General features: G+C 35.7%; 1 protein-coding gene across 9 annotated transcripts in view; it reads right to left on the bottom strand.

The window, feature by feature from the left end:
* The window catches only part of RAPGEF2 (Rap guanine nucleotide exchange factor 2), a 182,912-nt gene that overhangs the window by 75,981 nt on the left and 87,405 nt on the right, over positions 1-19,526 (bottom strand). For 7 of the 9 annotated variants that reach the window (XM_015624561.2, XM_015624568.2, XM_015624558.2 and 4 more), the window contains exons 5-7: positions 13,316-13,391; positions 10,947-11,114; positions 8,190-8,207 (exon numbers count right to left, since the gene is read on the bottom strand). In XM_015624561.2, coding sequence (XP_015480047.1) covers positions 8,190-8,207; positions 10,947-11,114; positions 13,316-13,391 — 262 coding nt within the window. The remainder of the gene's footprint in view (positions 1-8,189; positions 8,208-10,946; positions 11,115-13,315; positions 13,392-19,526) is intronic. The other 2 variants (XM_015624559.2, XM_015624564.2) reach the window with 1 other exon arrangement.

Genomic DNA, 19,526 nt, shown 5'->3' with positions numbered 1-19,526 from the left:
ATTTAATATCTCAATATGAAATATTAATTGATTAAAAACAAACAAACCCCAGATTTTTCAGTCTCCTATAAATGCTAGCTGGTTTTCTATTGCTATTTGCTGTTTATTTCTTCATTGGGTGACTTCAGCACTAGTGGAGGGGCAGAATTTTCGTTCCAAGCTAATACAATATGCTTTCTAACAGTATCTTATTTAGAAGCTTTAAGGGAGAATCTGAAATCCTGTTCAAGGTGTAGTCATAGATAGGGCCAGCAGAAAACCACCAGAATATCTGTTCATCTTTTTTGATGTGTACTTGGACATCTCCCAGAGTAACTTACTACTTATCTCTGGTGTTTTGAGGAAGTTTAACTTGGAAAGAGCTGGTTGCTGTTACAGAGAAATTTCACTTCAGTTGTCTGTTGGAAGGAAATAACTCTTGTTTTTGTCCCCAGTCGTAGTCTTATGCCAAGACTCTCTGAAGAGCCTTCTCCAGGGGTTCCCAATTAAAACCAACACTGAAGAGTTTACCAGTATAAGATCTTTTTCTTTTGGGAGAACTCTCTTTCTTGTGCCCCTGCATATCCTCTCTTGTGTAATGCACCATGCACTAACATATCCTGAGAGCTTTGTGCCCTGCCTCTAGCAACTGTACAGAAATAATTTATACAGACCTTTTATCAGCAATAAACCCCATGAAATTTCACATGTCCTTTACTTTTAACATAATTATCAAGCAAAATGAGCAAAATTGGTTTTATATAGGAAAAAAGTCAAACCACGAGATTATATCCCTCAAATAAAGAGAACTTAATATAAAATTCTAAGAAATGCCCTTTCCCTTTTCTCTTCCCCAATCAAATAAATCAGGAAGCCAACTACCATCACTTTATGGACGTTCCATTTCGCAAACATAACACTACATTTGTTCCTTGTAATTACAAGATCAGCTACCTAGATATAAAATTGTTAAAGAAAAATAGGGAGAAGTGCACCTACCAGACTGAATCTTTCTTGTAATTTGGTTCTATGCTGTTTTGCATTCCAAGACTGGTGTCAGAATTCTTACTTTTAAGTGAGGTCTTTTGTGCACCACAGATCATTTGAAGACTTTAAAACCAGTTAGCTGCAGGCCTTTATAATTGCCAAATTACAGTGTTCAAGAGTAATACATAATTTAGATGTAAAAGGAGGAAAAGTAAAATATTTTACATTTTAGCACATCCACACACACATGAATATAAAATAATGCAAAACAGAGTGAGAACACAATCTGTATAGGTTTTCTCCCAGCCACACCTGCCAGCTGTTCCAGCTGCATGTCAAAACTTATACTGTCAGAAAATTCAAATATAATTTGAATATACTCGAACCTAAAGCCCAGCTCCCAATACGCATTACACATATAACAGAATACTAACACTTTAACTAGACCATAACATTAAAAAGAAAGGTTTTTTAATGAGAAAAGCACTAAAAAAAATCTTTCCATTAAAAAAGTATAAATACAAGGAATCTAAAATTGCTTTAAAAGTATGTCTACACAACAGGGTGTAAAAAGACAGGGAAAGGGTTCACACACAAACCTTTTGGCAAATTCAAGCTAACTATCTTAGGACTTGTTAGCTCTCCTGTACTGAACTGTCAACCAATGAAGGATGCAAGTAAATGTAAATGCCACTGATAATGCACATCTACCCAATAAAGTTGCAAAGGGTTTACCCATCACACATTTGACACACTCCAGCACCTCAGTGTCCATTTCATGGTGAGAGACCCAAAACTTGGCAGGGGATTCCAGGGGTGGCCTCACCAGTTCTTAGTACTAGGTGACAATCACTGATGATCCAGCCCAGCATGCCATTTGTTGTCATGGAACTTGGAACATTACGTTTTCCCCATGTTTCAATTGTATACTTTCTTAGTTGCTTAGGATATTTTAACTTACTAAATTTGTTATATTTTTTTAGAGCCTTGAAATTCACTCAGCAAAATGATAATTTGAAATTAGTCAAGGCAAATACAAGCCTTTATTAAAAGTACTCAGAAACACCTAATATAACTAATAATGTCATCTTTTAGTCACCATGTCAAGTTCAGGTTACATAACAGTGGCTCAGATGCTTGGGAAAAAAATGAACTGACAGCTTCTTTCCCTCGCTTAGTGGGCAAATAATTGCATCACTACTATCACTCATGATACTCGTCTGTACCGAAATGCCAGCATTAAAAGGATCTGTATTGGCATTCCACAAATATAATATGGCAGATTTTATTTCCCCATATGTACTTTACATACAAACAGCATTTCTAACTGTACAACCCCATGTTAACGAGGATATCCTTTCACATATGTATACATTTGCTTTTTTAATTTTCCTCAGCTCTAATCACAGAGTCTGCTGAGTTGGAAGGGACCCACAAGGATCATCAAGTCCAAATGGTGGAAATTCAATATTTTTATTTAGTTACATTGTGCAACGATCAATTTAGAAAAGAGATACGAAAAAAAATTCTTCTGCTGCATTAACAACTTTCTGCTTTGATGACATACCTCGCATTTAGTTTTATACCCTACATCTCAGAAAAACAATCCTTTATATAAGATAAAAGAGCACATCACAAATCAGTAGCAGCAATAAAATCATGTCACTCTGGAAAATCTATGCTATTATTAAACAAAGTTTACACATGTGTGGTCATAAAGTATTGGCAACTCTACAAGCTATAAACAGGACTTGGTGTCATTAACATGTAAAAAAAAAATAACCAAAAACCTCAGAAATATTACTGACACTTCAGTTGCAGAAAATACTGAATAGCTTCAATGTTTCTCTTTGAGTTTCCAAATCTAATCAAAATTACAAATCCAGTTATGACATCAATGTGAGCCCTTCCAAAGGGAATGGAAGAATAGTAAATCCCAATGGATATAAGAGTTCTGCAGTAAGGATGATGTAATTTACAAAAATAGACAACCTCTGACAGAAGCTGCAAGTTGAGTAAATAACACACTGCATGTCATTAATTTTGCATTAGCTTGCCAGTAGTCATTACTAAAAGGATGAAGAAGTAACAATTTTGCTTCACTTTGGGTGCTACACAAAATAAAATTATAGCATTGCTCATATATTAATAATAATACAAAACTTTATACATAACTTGAAACAATAACAGTCCCTTAAAACATGGATGAAGGAAGGAAGCAGTGAGGCTAAAAAGGTGGTGTTTTGCCAGAACACACAGAACACAGCGATGGGAATTACTTATTGCCATTATAACATTACCAGGGGATGTTCCCATAAAGAAACATCCAACTTCCATTAAAAAATGGTTACTGTGAGCTGCCCAAATCATCTCAAGCATTAAATTTCGCATTTAAGGTAAAATTATCCCACAGTTTTTGTAGTGTCTCACTTCAAAATGCACCTAACACATATAACACAGTCACACTCCTCAGGAATTAATGTTACTGGACGTGTTCAAATATAAAGACTATGTATGTCTATTAAGCATTTTGTATTACTTCCCCTTATGATGTAAACACCAAGCTCATTTGAAATCATGATCATCGCCATCATGGAATAATAAAAGCAGCTGCTTTTGAAATTACACACTGGATTTTGTAGATGAAGAAAAGCAACTTAACAAATATCCTTCCTGGTAAAAGTACACTTGCACATGGCAGCGCTAAGAACTAGCCCTTTTCCTTTATTAATGGCACAACCAATGTATTTTATTTTTCAACATGAACACTAGAAATGTTAAATTATTTTATACTGTTTTGTTATTAACAAATTTGTTTGGGCAAACAAGCATGCATTATTTATGCTAATGTGTTTAAAACTTTGCATACCACGCTCCTTCTCATCAGCAATATTCTGCAAATTTAGGTGCATACACCATTATGTTTTTCTGCTGACATTACTTAAATTAATTTGTGTCATAACCAGGAACAGACTGAGTTCAGTTCAACTTTTATTTATGTGAGGCAACCTTCTTGCTTTCATTTTGCATAAACCACAGAGCAGCTTCCTTCCTCTTCACATTTTTCTTGTATCTGGGGAAAAATCTGTTACCAAAGTTGTATCTATTTAAATAGGTCCAGGTACCATAACTCATACAAGCCTCTAAAGCCAAAACCCTCAAACATCCTGTGCTCCAAACATTTCTGACAACCGCAGTGTATTTGTCCCCACTTGTTTCCCTGGCCACTTTTTTCCTTCGTAAATGCACTTGCAACACTTCTAAGGTCAAAGATGCTTAAAAGATTGTTTTTTCCTCCAACCTCTCCACATCCTTTACAGCTTTTCACAAAGTCAAGCTTCCACTGTGTCCACCATACCTTCTTGCCCTCTATCAAATAATCCTATCTTGTCCTATCAAATAGTTTTCTTAGATGTGGCTCTTTCTTGTCTTCCTGAAGGCAAGCTTTTTTATTGTTAATGTGAATACTCATGATTGAGTCTGTTGTTTGTTTCTTGTTTTGTTAAGTGATCTTGTATTAGAAGTTCTTGATATTTCTAAAAATCATCAGGAACATTAAAAGCTGCAGCTTGAAAGATTGACAGTGTTCTTTTAAACAGATTTCTTGTAGATGGGTATCTGGCAACTGTTTCTTTCTGATTCAAAGTAATTTAAGACAACTGAAATGCCACAAGACAAGTACTTTATGATACTGGCATCAATTTACTGTGTAAAATATAATGCACTAACATGAATACAGTTTATCAAGCTACATCACAGTACTGCAAAGTCCACAATATTGAAAAGCAAGTACATGTGAGTACTTCATGATCATGATCATATGTAGCGTGGTCCATGGAAGGATGTGCAGCAACATGTATTTTACAACATATGACATAAGCAAACATGCAGAGAAGCAATGGTATTTGGCTGGTTTTTACCGTTAAACCTCATCCCATATTATACTGGACTTCTGTAACAAAGTGCTAAAAATTGAATCAATTTCTTGGAATTTGCATCTACTCTGCTAACAACCAGAAAATACTGCTTGTCATCTTATAAACTTCCACATCACTTCAGTAGCCACACACTGAATAAAGGAAAATGACCAGGGTTTTGCATCAAATTTGGGCAGAAAGAAATAATGTGGCTTTTTTTAAAAATCCTTCCTAAATGTAGCAATATGATATACAAAGGTTTTATAGTGTCCTTTTGCAGACAAAAGGAAGGTGAAGGCAAATTTGTTTCATAAAACAGAACAATCTGAACCTAAATTTTCAATCCAGGTATTTTAGATTCTTAGCAGACAATGGGAATCCAAACCTTATCAGGAAAAAAGAAGGCTGCTGTGCCAGTGCTTTGCACTATTAATTTTAAGAGAAGTTAGAGGCAGGAAGAAAGTTTTCTACAATTTGCTAGTAAATGAGTAGGCTCTTACCCTTTTCTAAAAATAGTGCACACCACACATACAAGCTAGAAAAAACTCTATGCTTATTTTTTCAGGGAGTCATGTCTGCAGATCAGATTTGACTCAGCAACATTAGACATGGTATAATTTCCAGCCCTCCTCTCATTCACATTTTCAGTCAGCTCCTTCAGATAAAATCCATAAGGAATACTTGTCTGCACTAAACACATCTCACAAAGCTCTACAGCCTTGTGTGAGGATAAAATTGTTACATGCCTGTAGCTGGGGTAGAAGCCGGGGTTATTGATGGCTCCATGCCCACCGCTCTTTTCTTTCCAACACCGGATAAACGGATTGTCACCCCACGTGAATCTCAAGCTGAATGGGATAAGGAAGGCTCCTAAAGGCAGAGAGCCCTTTTGCAGTGATTTCAGCAGCTGGCTATAGAAAGACTGGCTGAGAATGCACTGGCAGCAAATTTTGTAAGCCTGTTAACTAATTCAAATCTAGAGAGATTCACACAGAGTAAAACACCACACACCATCATTCTGTTCAGGGCTATCTGCAGGTGCTTCAGCACTATTCTTACAGGCCTACCTGCATCTCTTTAAATATACCCCAGTAAGATTTGATACTCTGCCTTTAGAATGTAAAGCCTACAGTATAGACTAGTAAAAGCCCACATCTCAGTTTACATAGAGACACAGACTATCACAAACCAGGGAGGTACAAATCACTACTTGTAATCTCTATGCCACTGAAAAACAGCACCTAATTTTGTACAAAGTGATTTTTCCTTTATGAGCTTGTGCCAGTTTATGCCAAATATTCCATACGTTATACACAGAATAACCAGCTCAGCAACACTCAGATCAAGCATGACTAATTCTTCACAGATGCACTGAAGCAGCCACAAATTTACTGGCAGTAAGATATTACAAGACAGTCTACTCTTTTTTAAAATCATTCCACAGATGACTATTCACTTTTAAGGTATTTAAACAAAGAAACAAAACAAACAGACAAACCAAACAAAAACAAAAAACCCCAACCCAAAACAACAGTCTAAAGCAGAAGTAAAACCATGTAGGCTCTCAGGAGAATGGCTTCACACTTGTTTCAGTCAAATCATTCTGAACAAAGGCTTTGTACTGAAAATATGATGTAGCCTTAAGTATAGGTAGACACAGAATGAAAATCCACATTTAGAAGAGTTAAAATCCTATTTATGCTATTAAGTAAGGAGGCATTAACACTAATCTAGTTAAAGATGTTTCTGACACATGAGAAGCACAAGCAAACATTTTCTAGATTCAAGTGACAGAAGCTCAAACTTACTGGCTTTTTCTTTTTCTGAAAAATAAATTATCAATTTTGCCCAACTATAAAAGGTAGTAAGAAAGGATGGAATTTTATCTGTGTGATAAACCACATTTATTTTATTTCCATATACTACAAAGTTTCCATTTTCCTTACCCTAGAAATCACCAACACTTGTTCCAAAAGTAACATGTCTGATACTCAACATTAAATTTCGCTTCAAATGATCTTTTGAACATTAGGATAAGTTATAGAATACTACAAAGTATTTCAAATTCCTACCATAATTTGAGAAGTAAATTATCACTCAAACACAGTATTTTAGTAACCATAGGTTACTTAGGATCATACCACTGAAAAAACTGGGGAGAACTGATCTGAAGGTAAGGAACTGAGTTCCTAGAAGAAGTGTACTATACATTTTGAAAAATGAGAATATTTCAGTCCAGAAATCACTTGGCTATCATACTGGAAACATATTGAAATTTGAACCCTCTAAGTGTCTTAAATAGATGAATTTAACAATGTGACACAGGAGGAACTTGTAAAATGCATTTCCTGACAAAAAAATATCCCAGGAATTGACAAAAGCAATGTTTGAAGAGAAAACTTCTAACCTAAAAAAAGAAATAGTCTCAATTTGTCTTAATTTCTTTTCAGCACTAAAACAAGAGATTTCTCAAGCATAGAAGTGGGGACATTTAACAATTTGGTAACACACATTCTTATCAAACACTGTATCTGATGGATGCTCAGTATTTATTTATTTTGGCAAGAACAAGTGCAACTGCAAATGCCACTTAAGTTTAAAAGATGCCGCTCACATCTTCAGATCATTTTGAGTGCATCTGAGGTCTGATATCAGGAAAAACTTTCAGAACTTATTTTGTTTGGTTTGGTACCATTCCAAGATACTTATTTGGGTACCTTCTTCTCCCCAGCTTGGCAAAGCTGTGTTTCAGATAATGGCCATTTAAATATACTCTGCCTACAAAATATGTAGCCTCTTATACTTAGTTATACTGAGTCAGTAGAAAACATCAGAGTGGAAGACAAGCAAGAAACACCAGGGCAAAGCCTTTTTTAGTCTCTATATTGCTCATCCTGTCACACTCCATTTCCCCACACCCCATTTTACTGACATACAGGTACGAAATGGTGATGGGGGTCATATTTTTTAAGTTAAAATCAAAGATTAAGTCCTCTGTTTCATGAAGGAGATACTTGAGTAAAGTGTCTGCCAAACACTGAATAGGTGATGTGCACCCTTTGCTTATGGTTCTCATTTCCTACACATCACAGGATGTGCAAACAAGGAAGGTCAATCAAGCTGGGCAAGAGCCATTGTGCTGTTGGTAAATTTCACCCTTATGTAAGTATTTTTGTATCACACTGAGATTGCTGAACTGTCAAAGCAAAGTCAATTTTAGTCATCATGTCGCATCAGTATTTATGATATCACACCGCAAACCCACAAATAAATTGTTAGTGGACCATACACAGTAAGTTACAATACCTGAGGTTTAGTGCATTCCTGTGAGCCAAAATGAAATGAATGCCATATAGGAGGAAAGGAAAAGATGAACATTATCAGACATGCCATAGTACATTCCACCACTATGAAGATAATGTTAAAATCATGTTAATGAGGGTCCACCAACCCATACAAGTTGGCTCTACTGCAGAAAGCCATGCTGCAACTGAGAGCACTGCATTTAATTTTTAATTCTTGGAAAGCACACCATGCACCTACATTTCATCTCTACATCTCACTCTATGGTTTTATGATACAGAAAAGTTTCTTCAGAAAATACTGTTTGAACCTTCTGAAGAAAAGCATTCAGAGGCTACTGCTAATAAAGCATAATTATTTATCCTTATACACATCTAGATGTGTATGTTTCTTCAGAAAATACTGTTTGAACCTTCTGAAGAAAAGCATTCAGAGGCTACTGCTAATAAAGCATAATTATTTATCGACAACCTAAATAATTTTACATGCTAATTCTACGGATTTAGGGTAAAACAGAAGAAAATTACACATTATGAAGATTTCGAGGCTACTATCAAAGCAGCTTTATTACTTTAAGCCTCATATACATAACACCTAAACTAGAACACATGCACATGAAAGAGCAAACTTGAAAAAAATTATATCATATTAAATCTTTTTCAATTTAACTTAATGCTTCCATCTTTTTTATCAAAAATTAAAGAATAGAAACAAAGACAACACCCTGACAGATGCTGACCAAAGAATGGATGGGCAACAAGTCCACAAGATATGTGCTATGATATGTTTTGAATTCCTATATGAATACAAAAAAATCCTGCTTTTTTTCAGTCAATTTTTCAAGATATTAAGACCAATAAAATGAGGTCAAAGGACATAAAATAGGAAGGGTGAAAAGACAACGCAGCCCATAACATGTATGGTTAAAGCAACTGAAGTAACATTGCTAGAAGAAGTGAATGAGAGAATAATGTCCACAAGATCACCAAATACTGTAAAAATAGGGGGAAATGGACCAGCATGAAGTCTTAACTACATTTTAAAACCCGTTTGAGCTTATTTGACTCTATTTGCCTTGAAAAAAATAATAAAGCCAGTTAGATGCATTATATTACACTTTGAAAAGCAACAGTTGACTGTAACTATTGTAAATTTTACAGTTTATTTGGCAATCTCTTCCATCTTAATATGAAATCTCGCTTGCAATGGATTTCCCAGCACATACACAAAACCATTATGAACTTGCACAACAGAATAGCACAGGATGGACTTTTGCTTTTAGTACCAGTTAAGCTTCCAAAAACTCATCAGGTACACCTAAAGTGAAATTTATACAACAGGCAAGGACTTATGGATGCAAATGGCACTGTGTAACCTAAATATTGTCCTTCTAGAGTTAGGCACAAATCACACTACCACTGTTTGCTAAGCACAACACACACACCTAAATAAAATGAACAAAAGTGAATCTTTCTGTAATTCCTACAAAGTACAATAGCACTTTTATTTTATTTTGTTTTTTGCAAGAAAGGCCAGTAAAATATTTTATCTTCAAACCAAGTGAACTGGCTCAATTCGCCTTAAATTTAGAGCCAATTAAAACTGCACTGAAAATTAAACTATTGAAAGCTGTTGTATAAACAAAACCAAACTGTTGGCATAAAATGTAATTATTCAAGTCATGAGGAAAAGCCTGTATAATTAACAGATGTAATCAAACATCTACACACTTATAGACACACACATTGAATATACAGTGAACTGGCAAACAAGTCAAGGAATAAGGGTAAGGAAGGAAAAATTGAAAAAGCTAACAACTGCACTGTACCAAAGACAGCATTTAAAAAACACTAAAGCTCTCATCCTGCAAATTTTTATGTATATGGCTTACACCATACAAAATTCAGCCTATGGAACTCAATGAGATTAAATATACACAAAGTGATTTATGCCCATGCCTTTATGGTTCTACCAGATTTAGGGCTTAAACAAATAAATGAGAGCCAAAGACAAACAGCTTTTCCAGTATTTTGCTCACAGCTGGAATCAATACAAAACAAACATATTAATCTAGTGGAGCTTTTCTCAGTTTAAAAGCCATATAAAATATTTTGTAGAATAAGTTTTAATTATTAGTTTATTTTCATCTCAAGAGAAAGTCTGGAAACATACATAGATTCCCTCATCCCCAAAAGCAATCAAGTAAAATGACCAAATGATTTCCTCTATGATGGGCCAACTACATAGCTCACTAAAATCCAAGTATAAAGTGCAAATACCAGAAGAAGTTAATTTAAATTTTACATTTAAGTTCTCAATTCCAAAAAGAAATGACATATTTAACCCAATTTGGTGTACTACTATGCAGCACAGTCCTCTCCAGGCAACACCTGTTACCACATATGTGAACGAGTGCTTCACTAACTGACCTTCTAACACAGTACACAAAACTAATTCTACTGCAACTAAATAGCAAAAGGAAATGAAAACAGAATTTCCTTAACAATTTCTCATAATGATCAGGACATTAAAAATTTATACATGACATTCACAGTCATAAAAAACGTACTTTCGACTCTGAACTAAGATGCAAGCTGCACACATCCACATACTGATGGAGCCACATTCACAGTTATTTTGAAGGGAAACCTCCCCACAGAAGCACACATGAAAGATACCAGCAAGTTTAGCCATTTTGACTGTTATTTTCACTATTTTGACTGTTATTTTCACTATGAACCATAAATCCAGACAGCTTACCGTATGGTAGCCTCTAGGTAGAGGTGGCTTCCCCACAGGATAAGGGTCAACAGTATCAATAATTGTTTGTCGCTCCCCTTTCTGGTTGATTTTCCTGAACCTTCTTCGAGATTGCCTGTGAGATGCTTGACGCTGGAAATACTCCTCATTTTCTTCCATGTAATCAACCTACAACAGATGCAAGACAGTACGTCTTTCCCCATGTGTCTTTCCCCACAAGAGAGAAAAATGCTTCTTGTTTGAAACAGAAGAAATCCTATTTTCAAAAAACAGCAGCCAGCTTTGAATTTCCTGTATTTTCAGCACTAAGTGAAAAAACTTCAGCACTATTAAAAAAAAATAAAAATAGAACTTTAATATGAAAAGGATCACTGAATGCAATCACTTTTCAAAAATGACAAAAGAAAAATTCTCCCTTCTACACCCCTTTCTCACGTTTGCAGAAATACAAACATTTCACTATCAATAAATTACAGAAAGAAAATGGGTAGAAGAGAATACTTGCCTGTTTCCCTATTGACATTTATTCAGCATCTTCCCTAACCAATCTATAGTAAAAGCTTCACTCTTCAGGCAGGACTGGCTTTATTATTTCAAATATTTTGAAGGCATAAAAGGATTTCCAGTAGACTGGATTTATGTGTAAAAAAACACTTCAAAACAACAAAAGGGAGAATAAAAAATACCTATTAGGAATATCCTAGTATCAAATTTGTCTTCTCAGTTTCACTGTCTACAGAATTTGAAGACCACTTTACTACACAACAGTATGCTGCCATGAAAGTATCTGAACTACTAATTCTGCTTTGCCTGAAAGACAATGATCTTTTTGCAGTAATTTGGCTGAAAATCAACATCTGTGTTCACCCTACTAATAGAAACCTTACTTGAGTTATTTGAGACTAACAAGGAAATGAAGAAAAAAAATCACATATATCCCTCTACAGCATTGGCTATACATTGGCTATGAGGGAGACTCAACCAATTCCTGTTACTCAATTCCATCCCTCAGAATGAGAGATGAGGCACCTCACAAGGTTCCTGCATATTTTCCAACGAGGAAAAGAAATGTTAGACAAAATACTCATATGAATTTGCAGCTTCTCCGTGTCAGAAGTGTCACACATCAGTCAGCCCATGTGACTAAGTACAGCTTTCAGTGCACTGACTCAAACAGATGTGCACAGTCCCTGGCTCACCGCAAGAGCAGGCAGCGTTCATCCCCTCTGCAGGGTGTACCTACTTCAGGTCTGACACCTTCACACTGACACTCTGCCACGCCTCTTGTGTGCCCAAACAACTCTGGGGATCATTCTTTCTAGTCCAAGTACATTCCATTTCTATTCCACTGAAAGCCTGAGTGAAGCATTCAATTTCATCTTTCCAAAACTGTAGAGTTTACATTTTTTGGCAAACATATGCCTCTGACCCAACATTATCCATCAGTCCACAACAATGTCTTGTTTAGTCATCTCCTTTCCCAATCTTTCTACCTATCTTTATACCACTCCTCCTTATAACTTAACAAGGAATGCATGTGAAAAAGACAGACATTCACACAGGTACAACCAGTGAAATTGTATACTTCTTGAGAACAAAACTGGGACAACAAACTTGTTTCCCAAATGGTCAGATCCGAGTTACACAAACTGGTAACAAACAAGTACAATCCTAAAGTAACACCCCATTTTTCTGAGCTTCCATAAGTTTTACAGAAACTGTTACTTTTAAGGAAATAAATGGTTAGTGTCACAGTCTATATTTAAGCTATCTATATGGCTTAGCTAATTGTCTTGCCTATATTATGAACTGATCTGTATCTCTGTGACAGAGAGGAAAAAAATTAATTAGCCCATCGATTTTGCATTTGTTCAGATGATGCGCCCTGAGGTGACAACTGAAACTTTTAAGCCTGTGAACCCTCAGAGACAATGTTATGCCACTGGACTACAGCAGATGCTGCTAACAAAATACCCTCACCTTCACCCAGGAAGATGGGCAGAATTAAAAAACCTTCAAATTTATTCTTAAAAACCTGAGATGGTTGAGATTAAAATTAATTCAAACATTAATTACTTAAACTAACCTGACACTAATACTTTAAAGCATCTATGTTTACCAATAATAATAAAGCTGCTAAAAAAAAAAAAACAAAAAAAACAAACCACAAACCATTCTAGCAGAAGAAAACTTTACTTTTACAAGAAATCTGAAAAAGTAAATGTAACAACAATATAAATTATAGGTATGACATTTTCTATTTATTAAAAGATCACGTTGAAACCAGAAAATCTTAAGTCTTACTGGTAGTTGAAGTGTGAAAAGCTGGTCTGTAAAATTTGAAAGCAACTGACTGAAAATATTCTTACCACAATCATTTCAGATGGCTCTAAAACAATGCATTCACATCCACGTCTGAAGCTGCCGGCAGAACGCTTGCCAAAACTGAAAAACAAAAATATTTCAGTTAAAAAAGGAATCAGAGCTGTTATAGAATTCATAAACATATTTACACCTTATCCAGATATTGTAAAGCAGAGAAGAAAATGTACATACCTATGCACAATGCAAGTTTCGTGCATATGTCCTTTGACAATTAACTGAGACCCAAGGACACGGAGAGCTGTCTATTTTTTATTTACATGCTTTCCTAAGAGTATTTGCTAAATAAGTCTATTAACACCAAAACAAGTGTCAATCAAGAGCTGTCTACTGAAGAGGCACAGTTGATTCTGAAATGCATTAGAGAGTTTGATCTAGTATCTCCTGGCATTACAGTATTAAGTTACCTAAGCTATCTGCATTTCTTTACCAAAAGCTAACTGGCATACCAAAGAAAGAATTAAAAGGCTGATCAACCTCAATTAGCTCTTTTCTACTTACAATGAATTAATAAAATAAGGAAGATGAGTGAATTCCCAAATTAAATAGATGAGGACAAAAGGTTGTTCTGCCCTTTCATGAGATATTCTCATCACAGTGCAATAATTAAACATGATACTATTTTGTTCCCTGTAAGAAAGAACTGAAGAGTTTTTTATTTCGGCTTCTGGAGTGCTCTGCCTGTATTAGATGAACTGTGCACCTGCAGGGTTCACTGCAAAGAATCCTCAAAGTGCACATAAAAAGGTGGAGAGCAGAGAACCAGTACATGATTCAGTGAAATCCAGGACCTTTACAGTTAGATCCCTAATCACAGACCATCAGAGTGGAAGAAAAGCAGCCAGCTACAGTTTGCTTCAGGGGTGTGCAATTCTTCGTCCAGGTAAGAATGCCAGGTCAATGCCAGACCTTTCCCACTGCAGACTGGAGAGCAGGACAGACACCAAAATTACTGCAACTGCATGACCCCTCTTTACATCTGCTGCAACCAATCCACCCTAAAATAGCTGAGAGACCATATAACTCTTTGGCTTTTCCCTTTCTACCACTTGGCACTGTGCAACAGACAGGGGAAGCCTTCCTGTCTGAAGCCCCCAGGGCAAGACCTTGAAAAACAACCCGAACTCAACAAAACCGTAGCATCTGAATTTTAACCAGTGCTGGCATGTGGTAACACACTGAAGCTACAGTGTTTGTGAAAGATAACTGTTTTAAGCTGTATTTCCTAACTCACAAACTGCAGTTCACACATCATTCAGAACAGTCTATCTAGCCAGTTCATATCTATGCTCCTGTCCTGCCTGGCGATTAGTAGAAATGAACAATTTAACTGCTACCCCAAAGGCTAATCTCTTGACAACAGCACATTTATAGACTGAAAAAGAAGGCAGTCAGATATTGAAAAGAAATGCCAGCTGTGCTTATTCATCAAAATAATAATCGCATTTAATGGTACATGGGACTTTTACAATAGAAAAAATTTTCCAGAATACTAGGCCTCTTGAAAAGAAATATTCAATAAAGAAGTCTCTGGACAAAATGCTTATTTTCCTGGAGGCAACCACATGCTTCATCCTACAGTCCAGCAACAAAACACAGTGCTCTTTACTCTACAATACCATCTCGAATTTTATACAATTTCATCTACTCTTAAAGACACCAGAAAATTAAACCATTGTACTGATTCATTAAACTGTTGTACAAGTCTCAAAACTTATTTTCTTGGCCAATAGCCTGACTCATACCACAGTTCTTCCTTAGAAACAGAAAGGGGGAATAAAGAAATAGAAAGCAAATCAACTCATTGATTGAAAAACAAAAATGCAAAAAATGGTGGTTAATAAGTCAACTTATTTGATATTCTAGTTGGAAACACACAGAAATATTCTCTTCCCACTTAGAAGACACATACTGCAGTATTTTTGAACAAGCACTCATTTCAACAGAAAATGCATATACACTTTTCAGCTCCACCTTTCTTCCTCCTCTATTGCTGTCTGTAAGTATCAACTTAAAAATTCTGTCTGTTGCTAATCACTGCTGACATGCAAAGGTTTCAAGCTTTAGCAAACACAGTAAAAACAAAAAGCTGTGTTTTGGATGTGCTTTTCCATTCTAGAATGACTTGTTTAGATTTCTTTCACCTTTTAGCACCAGAGAGCAGGCAGTCAACATATTAAGATAGAAGGCATGGATTCAGTTACTATAAAGAAAATTCCCGATTTCTGCCCTGAAGTAACACACTGGTTCTCACGGCAAACAACGACGCCATTCCTGGGCTATTCAGACTCCTATGACAGCATGAAATTTATCAGAGCAGACAGTGCATCACATGTATATATATTATCTTTGACCAAAGATCACAAGGCACTTCAGGCTGCAAACAAGTTCTCTAAACTTTGTGAAGTGCTGTAAGAAAGAAGACACGTAAATCAAGGCACAAGAAAGTTAAATGACCTTTCAAGCATTGCAGTTCTCAGATGGCCACACCAGCTAAACCTCCTGACTTCCAATCACTGGTGAAAATTCACCACCAGTGAGGAATTCACATAATCAGTAAAAATTAGAGAACTCTCTTATTCATGTCTTGTTACTGCATCTGGGCACTTCAGAATTGCCCATCTCTGACTGTGGTAGAAAAGCCATCAGAGTAGTGCAGACCATCTCTTGCAGAACCACACTCATTCTTGTTTGACATGCAGCTCTGAGAAACAACTGGCATCTTAGGGCACTGCTAGTCCTGCTGTTTCAATTCATAAGACTGACATCAAAGTCAGTAAGTTGTATCTGAATTAATTTATTAGAGTTTCCCACAAGAGCAAAACTAAAAGACAAAAAAAAAATTACTCCAGTGACACTCTTCTCCAAAATGCCTAGCTGCAGGTACTATCCACTCAGTAGAAGAAGCCATCAAACAAACTCAATTTAATTGAAAATGTTATTTGAAACACTAGCATGCAATAAGAAGCAGCAAATACCTAACACATGATACAGTCTGTTTACTGAGCTGATAAAAAGTCCAAAATGCAAAACCTTTTATAAAATTCTTCTTTATAATAATGTGAGGCACTGGAACAAGTAGCCCAGAGAAGCTCTCAATGCCTCATCCCGGGAATTGCTCAAGGCCAGGTTGGATGGGGCTCTTGAGCAACCTGGTCCAGTGAAAGGTGTCCCTGCCCACAGCAGGGGATTTAGAATTATCTTTCAGGTCCCTTCCCATTCTGTGATTCTCTGAAATACCAGCAGAAGAACCTCATACAAGGAACCACAAAGCAGCCATGTAATCTGCCTTGTGGGAGGTATCACTCAGCAACAGTGCCAAGCAAATGAAGTTTCAATGGAAGAGATAATAGATTATCTTCTTAATATCAGCTCTATTTCAATAACTTTGACTAAACAATATTCTTTACAAAATTTTGATGCCAGACTTTCCACAGCAAGTAAATTTGACTACCCAGATTTCTCACAAAATAGTCAGCGTGAGTACTGGCTAGCTAAGTTACAATGTAGCCTTCATTACCAGGTTTCAACAGATTAAGGATTTAACAAATTTACTTCTTCTCTTATTGTAGGGTGAGATAAGCCTGTGCATATACAGAGTTTATGCTTAAATCCCATTTTGTTTTTAAAATGCAGAAGACAATTTTACATGATATATACTTCACATTTGGTTGGATTATACTGTTCCTTAATAATTTAAACCAAAATTGTCTTATTAAGCCTTATTAATTTCAACTCCTAAATATAGCTTGTTTGCAGCTACTAAGTCAATGTTACACCTGAAAGAATCACAGATTTGCACCTATTTTCTCTAAATTGGTGTGCATAAGAGAATTTCACCAAAGGAAGATAAGGCACTTTAAATCTTTGCAATTGTAGCTGTCAATATGGGATGCATATATTATAACAGTAATTTAGATAGCCAGAAGGGCTGCCTGGGCAGGATATTGCTGCCTCACCTAAATTCCCCAGAGAACCTTGTTTTGCAGCAGCTGTTCCAACACTTTTCTTCCCTGCTACCACATAAGCTCTGAGTTGAAGTTCCCCAAGTATTAAGCTTCACAGATGCTCTCCTCAGTACCTGTCCTAGAGATAATTTCACTTCTGGAGCCCTTTTCTATCACAGTACTTGCATTCCCATAGGGATACCGAATGCATGATGTGAATATAAACCTACTTTAATTTAAATACAACAACAACCACCCCCCAAAAAAAACCAAAACAAAAAAAACCCCAAACACAAACCAAACCAAAAGAAAAACAATCCAAACATAAACAACAGCCTAAAGATATAAAAACAGTACTATTTACAACAATCCACTTTACAGTGGACAGCCAGGTATTTTCCCCAAGCAATTTCTTCCTAACTATACTTGTTCTTTTAAACAATTGACAGAAGTTTAATTTCCTACTCAACTATTCAAAAGTATTATTTCCAAATAAAGTCATTAGTATTAAAAAATCTGGTTTTTCTCACTATGTATTAAAAGCAGGTTATTTAACCCATGTAAGTAGTTTACAATTTCATTCACTTTTTAATGCATTCTTAAATTGAATTTACACTGATCAGAGATGACAGTTCCCTTATCCATAAGTGTATCTTACTACATACATTTCTCAGCTTACAACTTGTTATACTGAAAACATACATAGCTGGCTAAAGAACAGAGGTATCAGTTCTCAGGTTTCATGCTTATTAACAGAAGACAAGTTTTAAATGAAAATTAAGGGCTTCATGTTCCCCAAGTTTACACTCTCAGTTTTCATTAAAGAAACTCTTCTCTATTATGAAACTACAGTAGTTTAAATATGCCTGCAGCTAACAAACAACAACAGATTAATTTAGGACCAACTGTCTGCATTTATTCCCCTTCAAATTTAATAGATTTACTAATAAAACAAAACATCAAAGTACTTCAATTAAATGAAACATCTAAAAGCCACAAGCAACATACGGATTTTTATAAGCACTTACAAATAGAGACAGCCAAAAACTTGCAGGTATTGAGGTGACTTGTTCTATTCTTTCCCTTATCATCATGACATTGGAGGCCAAGGCAGTTTTCTCCAGACACGAGCCATCCATTTCCCCAGCTCCCCAGACATCCTCACACACGCACACACAGATGCTCTTTTCAAAGCTCGCAGGAGAGGCAGCGGCTACTGAAGAGGGAATGTTTCTCTATCAGCATTCAGCCCTGTCCCCTCACCCTGGGCCTCCACATTCCTGTTTTCACGTCAACCCAGCTCCCAAATGGAAAGTTATTTCTCAGCACTGGAATGTAAATGCATTCATCAAAAGTGATGCAGAATCTGAAGGAAACCTCACAACACCAAGAAAAGGCTTTTCAGTATTAAGTCCTTTTCTTTTGCCCTCTTAAAAACTCTAAGATCACTCACATGGAAAATTCAATTTCACTAATGACAATTATTTGGCAAAAAGCACAGACAAAAATTTAGGGCTTTCTCTACAATGTAATCTTAACTTTTTTTTTTTTTTTTTATATTCCCTACATTACATTAGCTTAATGTTTTGGTAAAACTATTTCTAAGTCTCCCAAAGAAAGCTCCACAAAGTATGGTCATCTCTATGGTGCACATTCTTCAGGCAGATAATACTATTACAGTTTTATGTATATGTAATTGCAATTTTTTTAACAAAGTTGCTGGTTGAGAATAAAATCTATTTAATCGACACTTCCTCTGAATCAAAAAGAATATTCTATTTAGACAAGTTGTAATGAAAGGAAGAATACAAGTAGCAAATTTTCTTTTTTCTCCTTACTATCTTACAGGGTATATGTATGCAAGAAAATAAGTTCCATATAGATTTTGCTTCTTTTTTTAAGAAAAAAATTTACAATATCATTAAAGTAGAAATGTAATGCATGAATATTGAAATATTTTATGCCAAAACTTGAGAAATAGAGATATTCAAAAACTTTCTTTGTTCTGAAGTTTTCAAATGGTACAATGGGTTTAAGTTCACTGTATTTGCCAATGCAGAACATCTAAATAAACATGGAGATTAAAGTAAACATTATCCTTCTCCCACCTTCACTGCAACCAATCCTTATCTCTTCAAGACTGTATATGAATAAATCTGTAAGCACAAGGCTATGCACAGTTCAGTTTAATTTCTCAAGCTTTTAACATATTCATGATAAAAATGGATCTTAAGTTACATAAACCCAATAC

This window comes from Parus major, chromosome 4, assembly GCF_001522545.3.
Source record: "Parus major isolate Abel chromosome 4, Parus_major1.1, whole genome shotgun sequence".
NCBI lineage: Eukaryota > Metazoa > Chordata > Aves > Passeriformes > Paridae > Parus > Parus major.
Note: the sequence above shows the minus strand (reverse complement) of the source record. Positions and strands in the feature narration are given on the sequence as shown.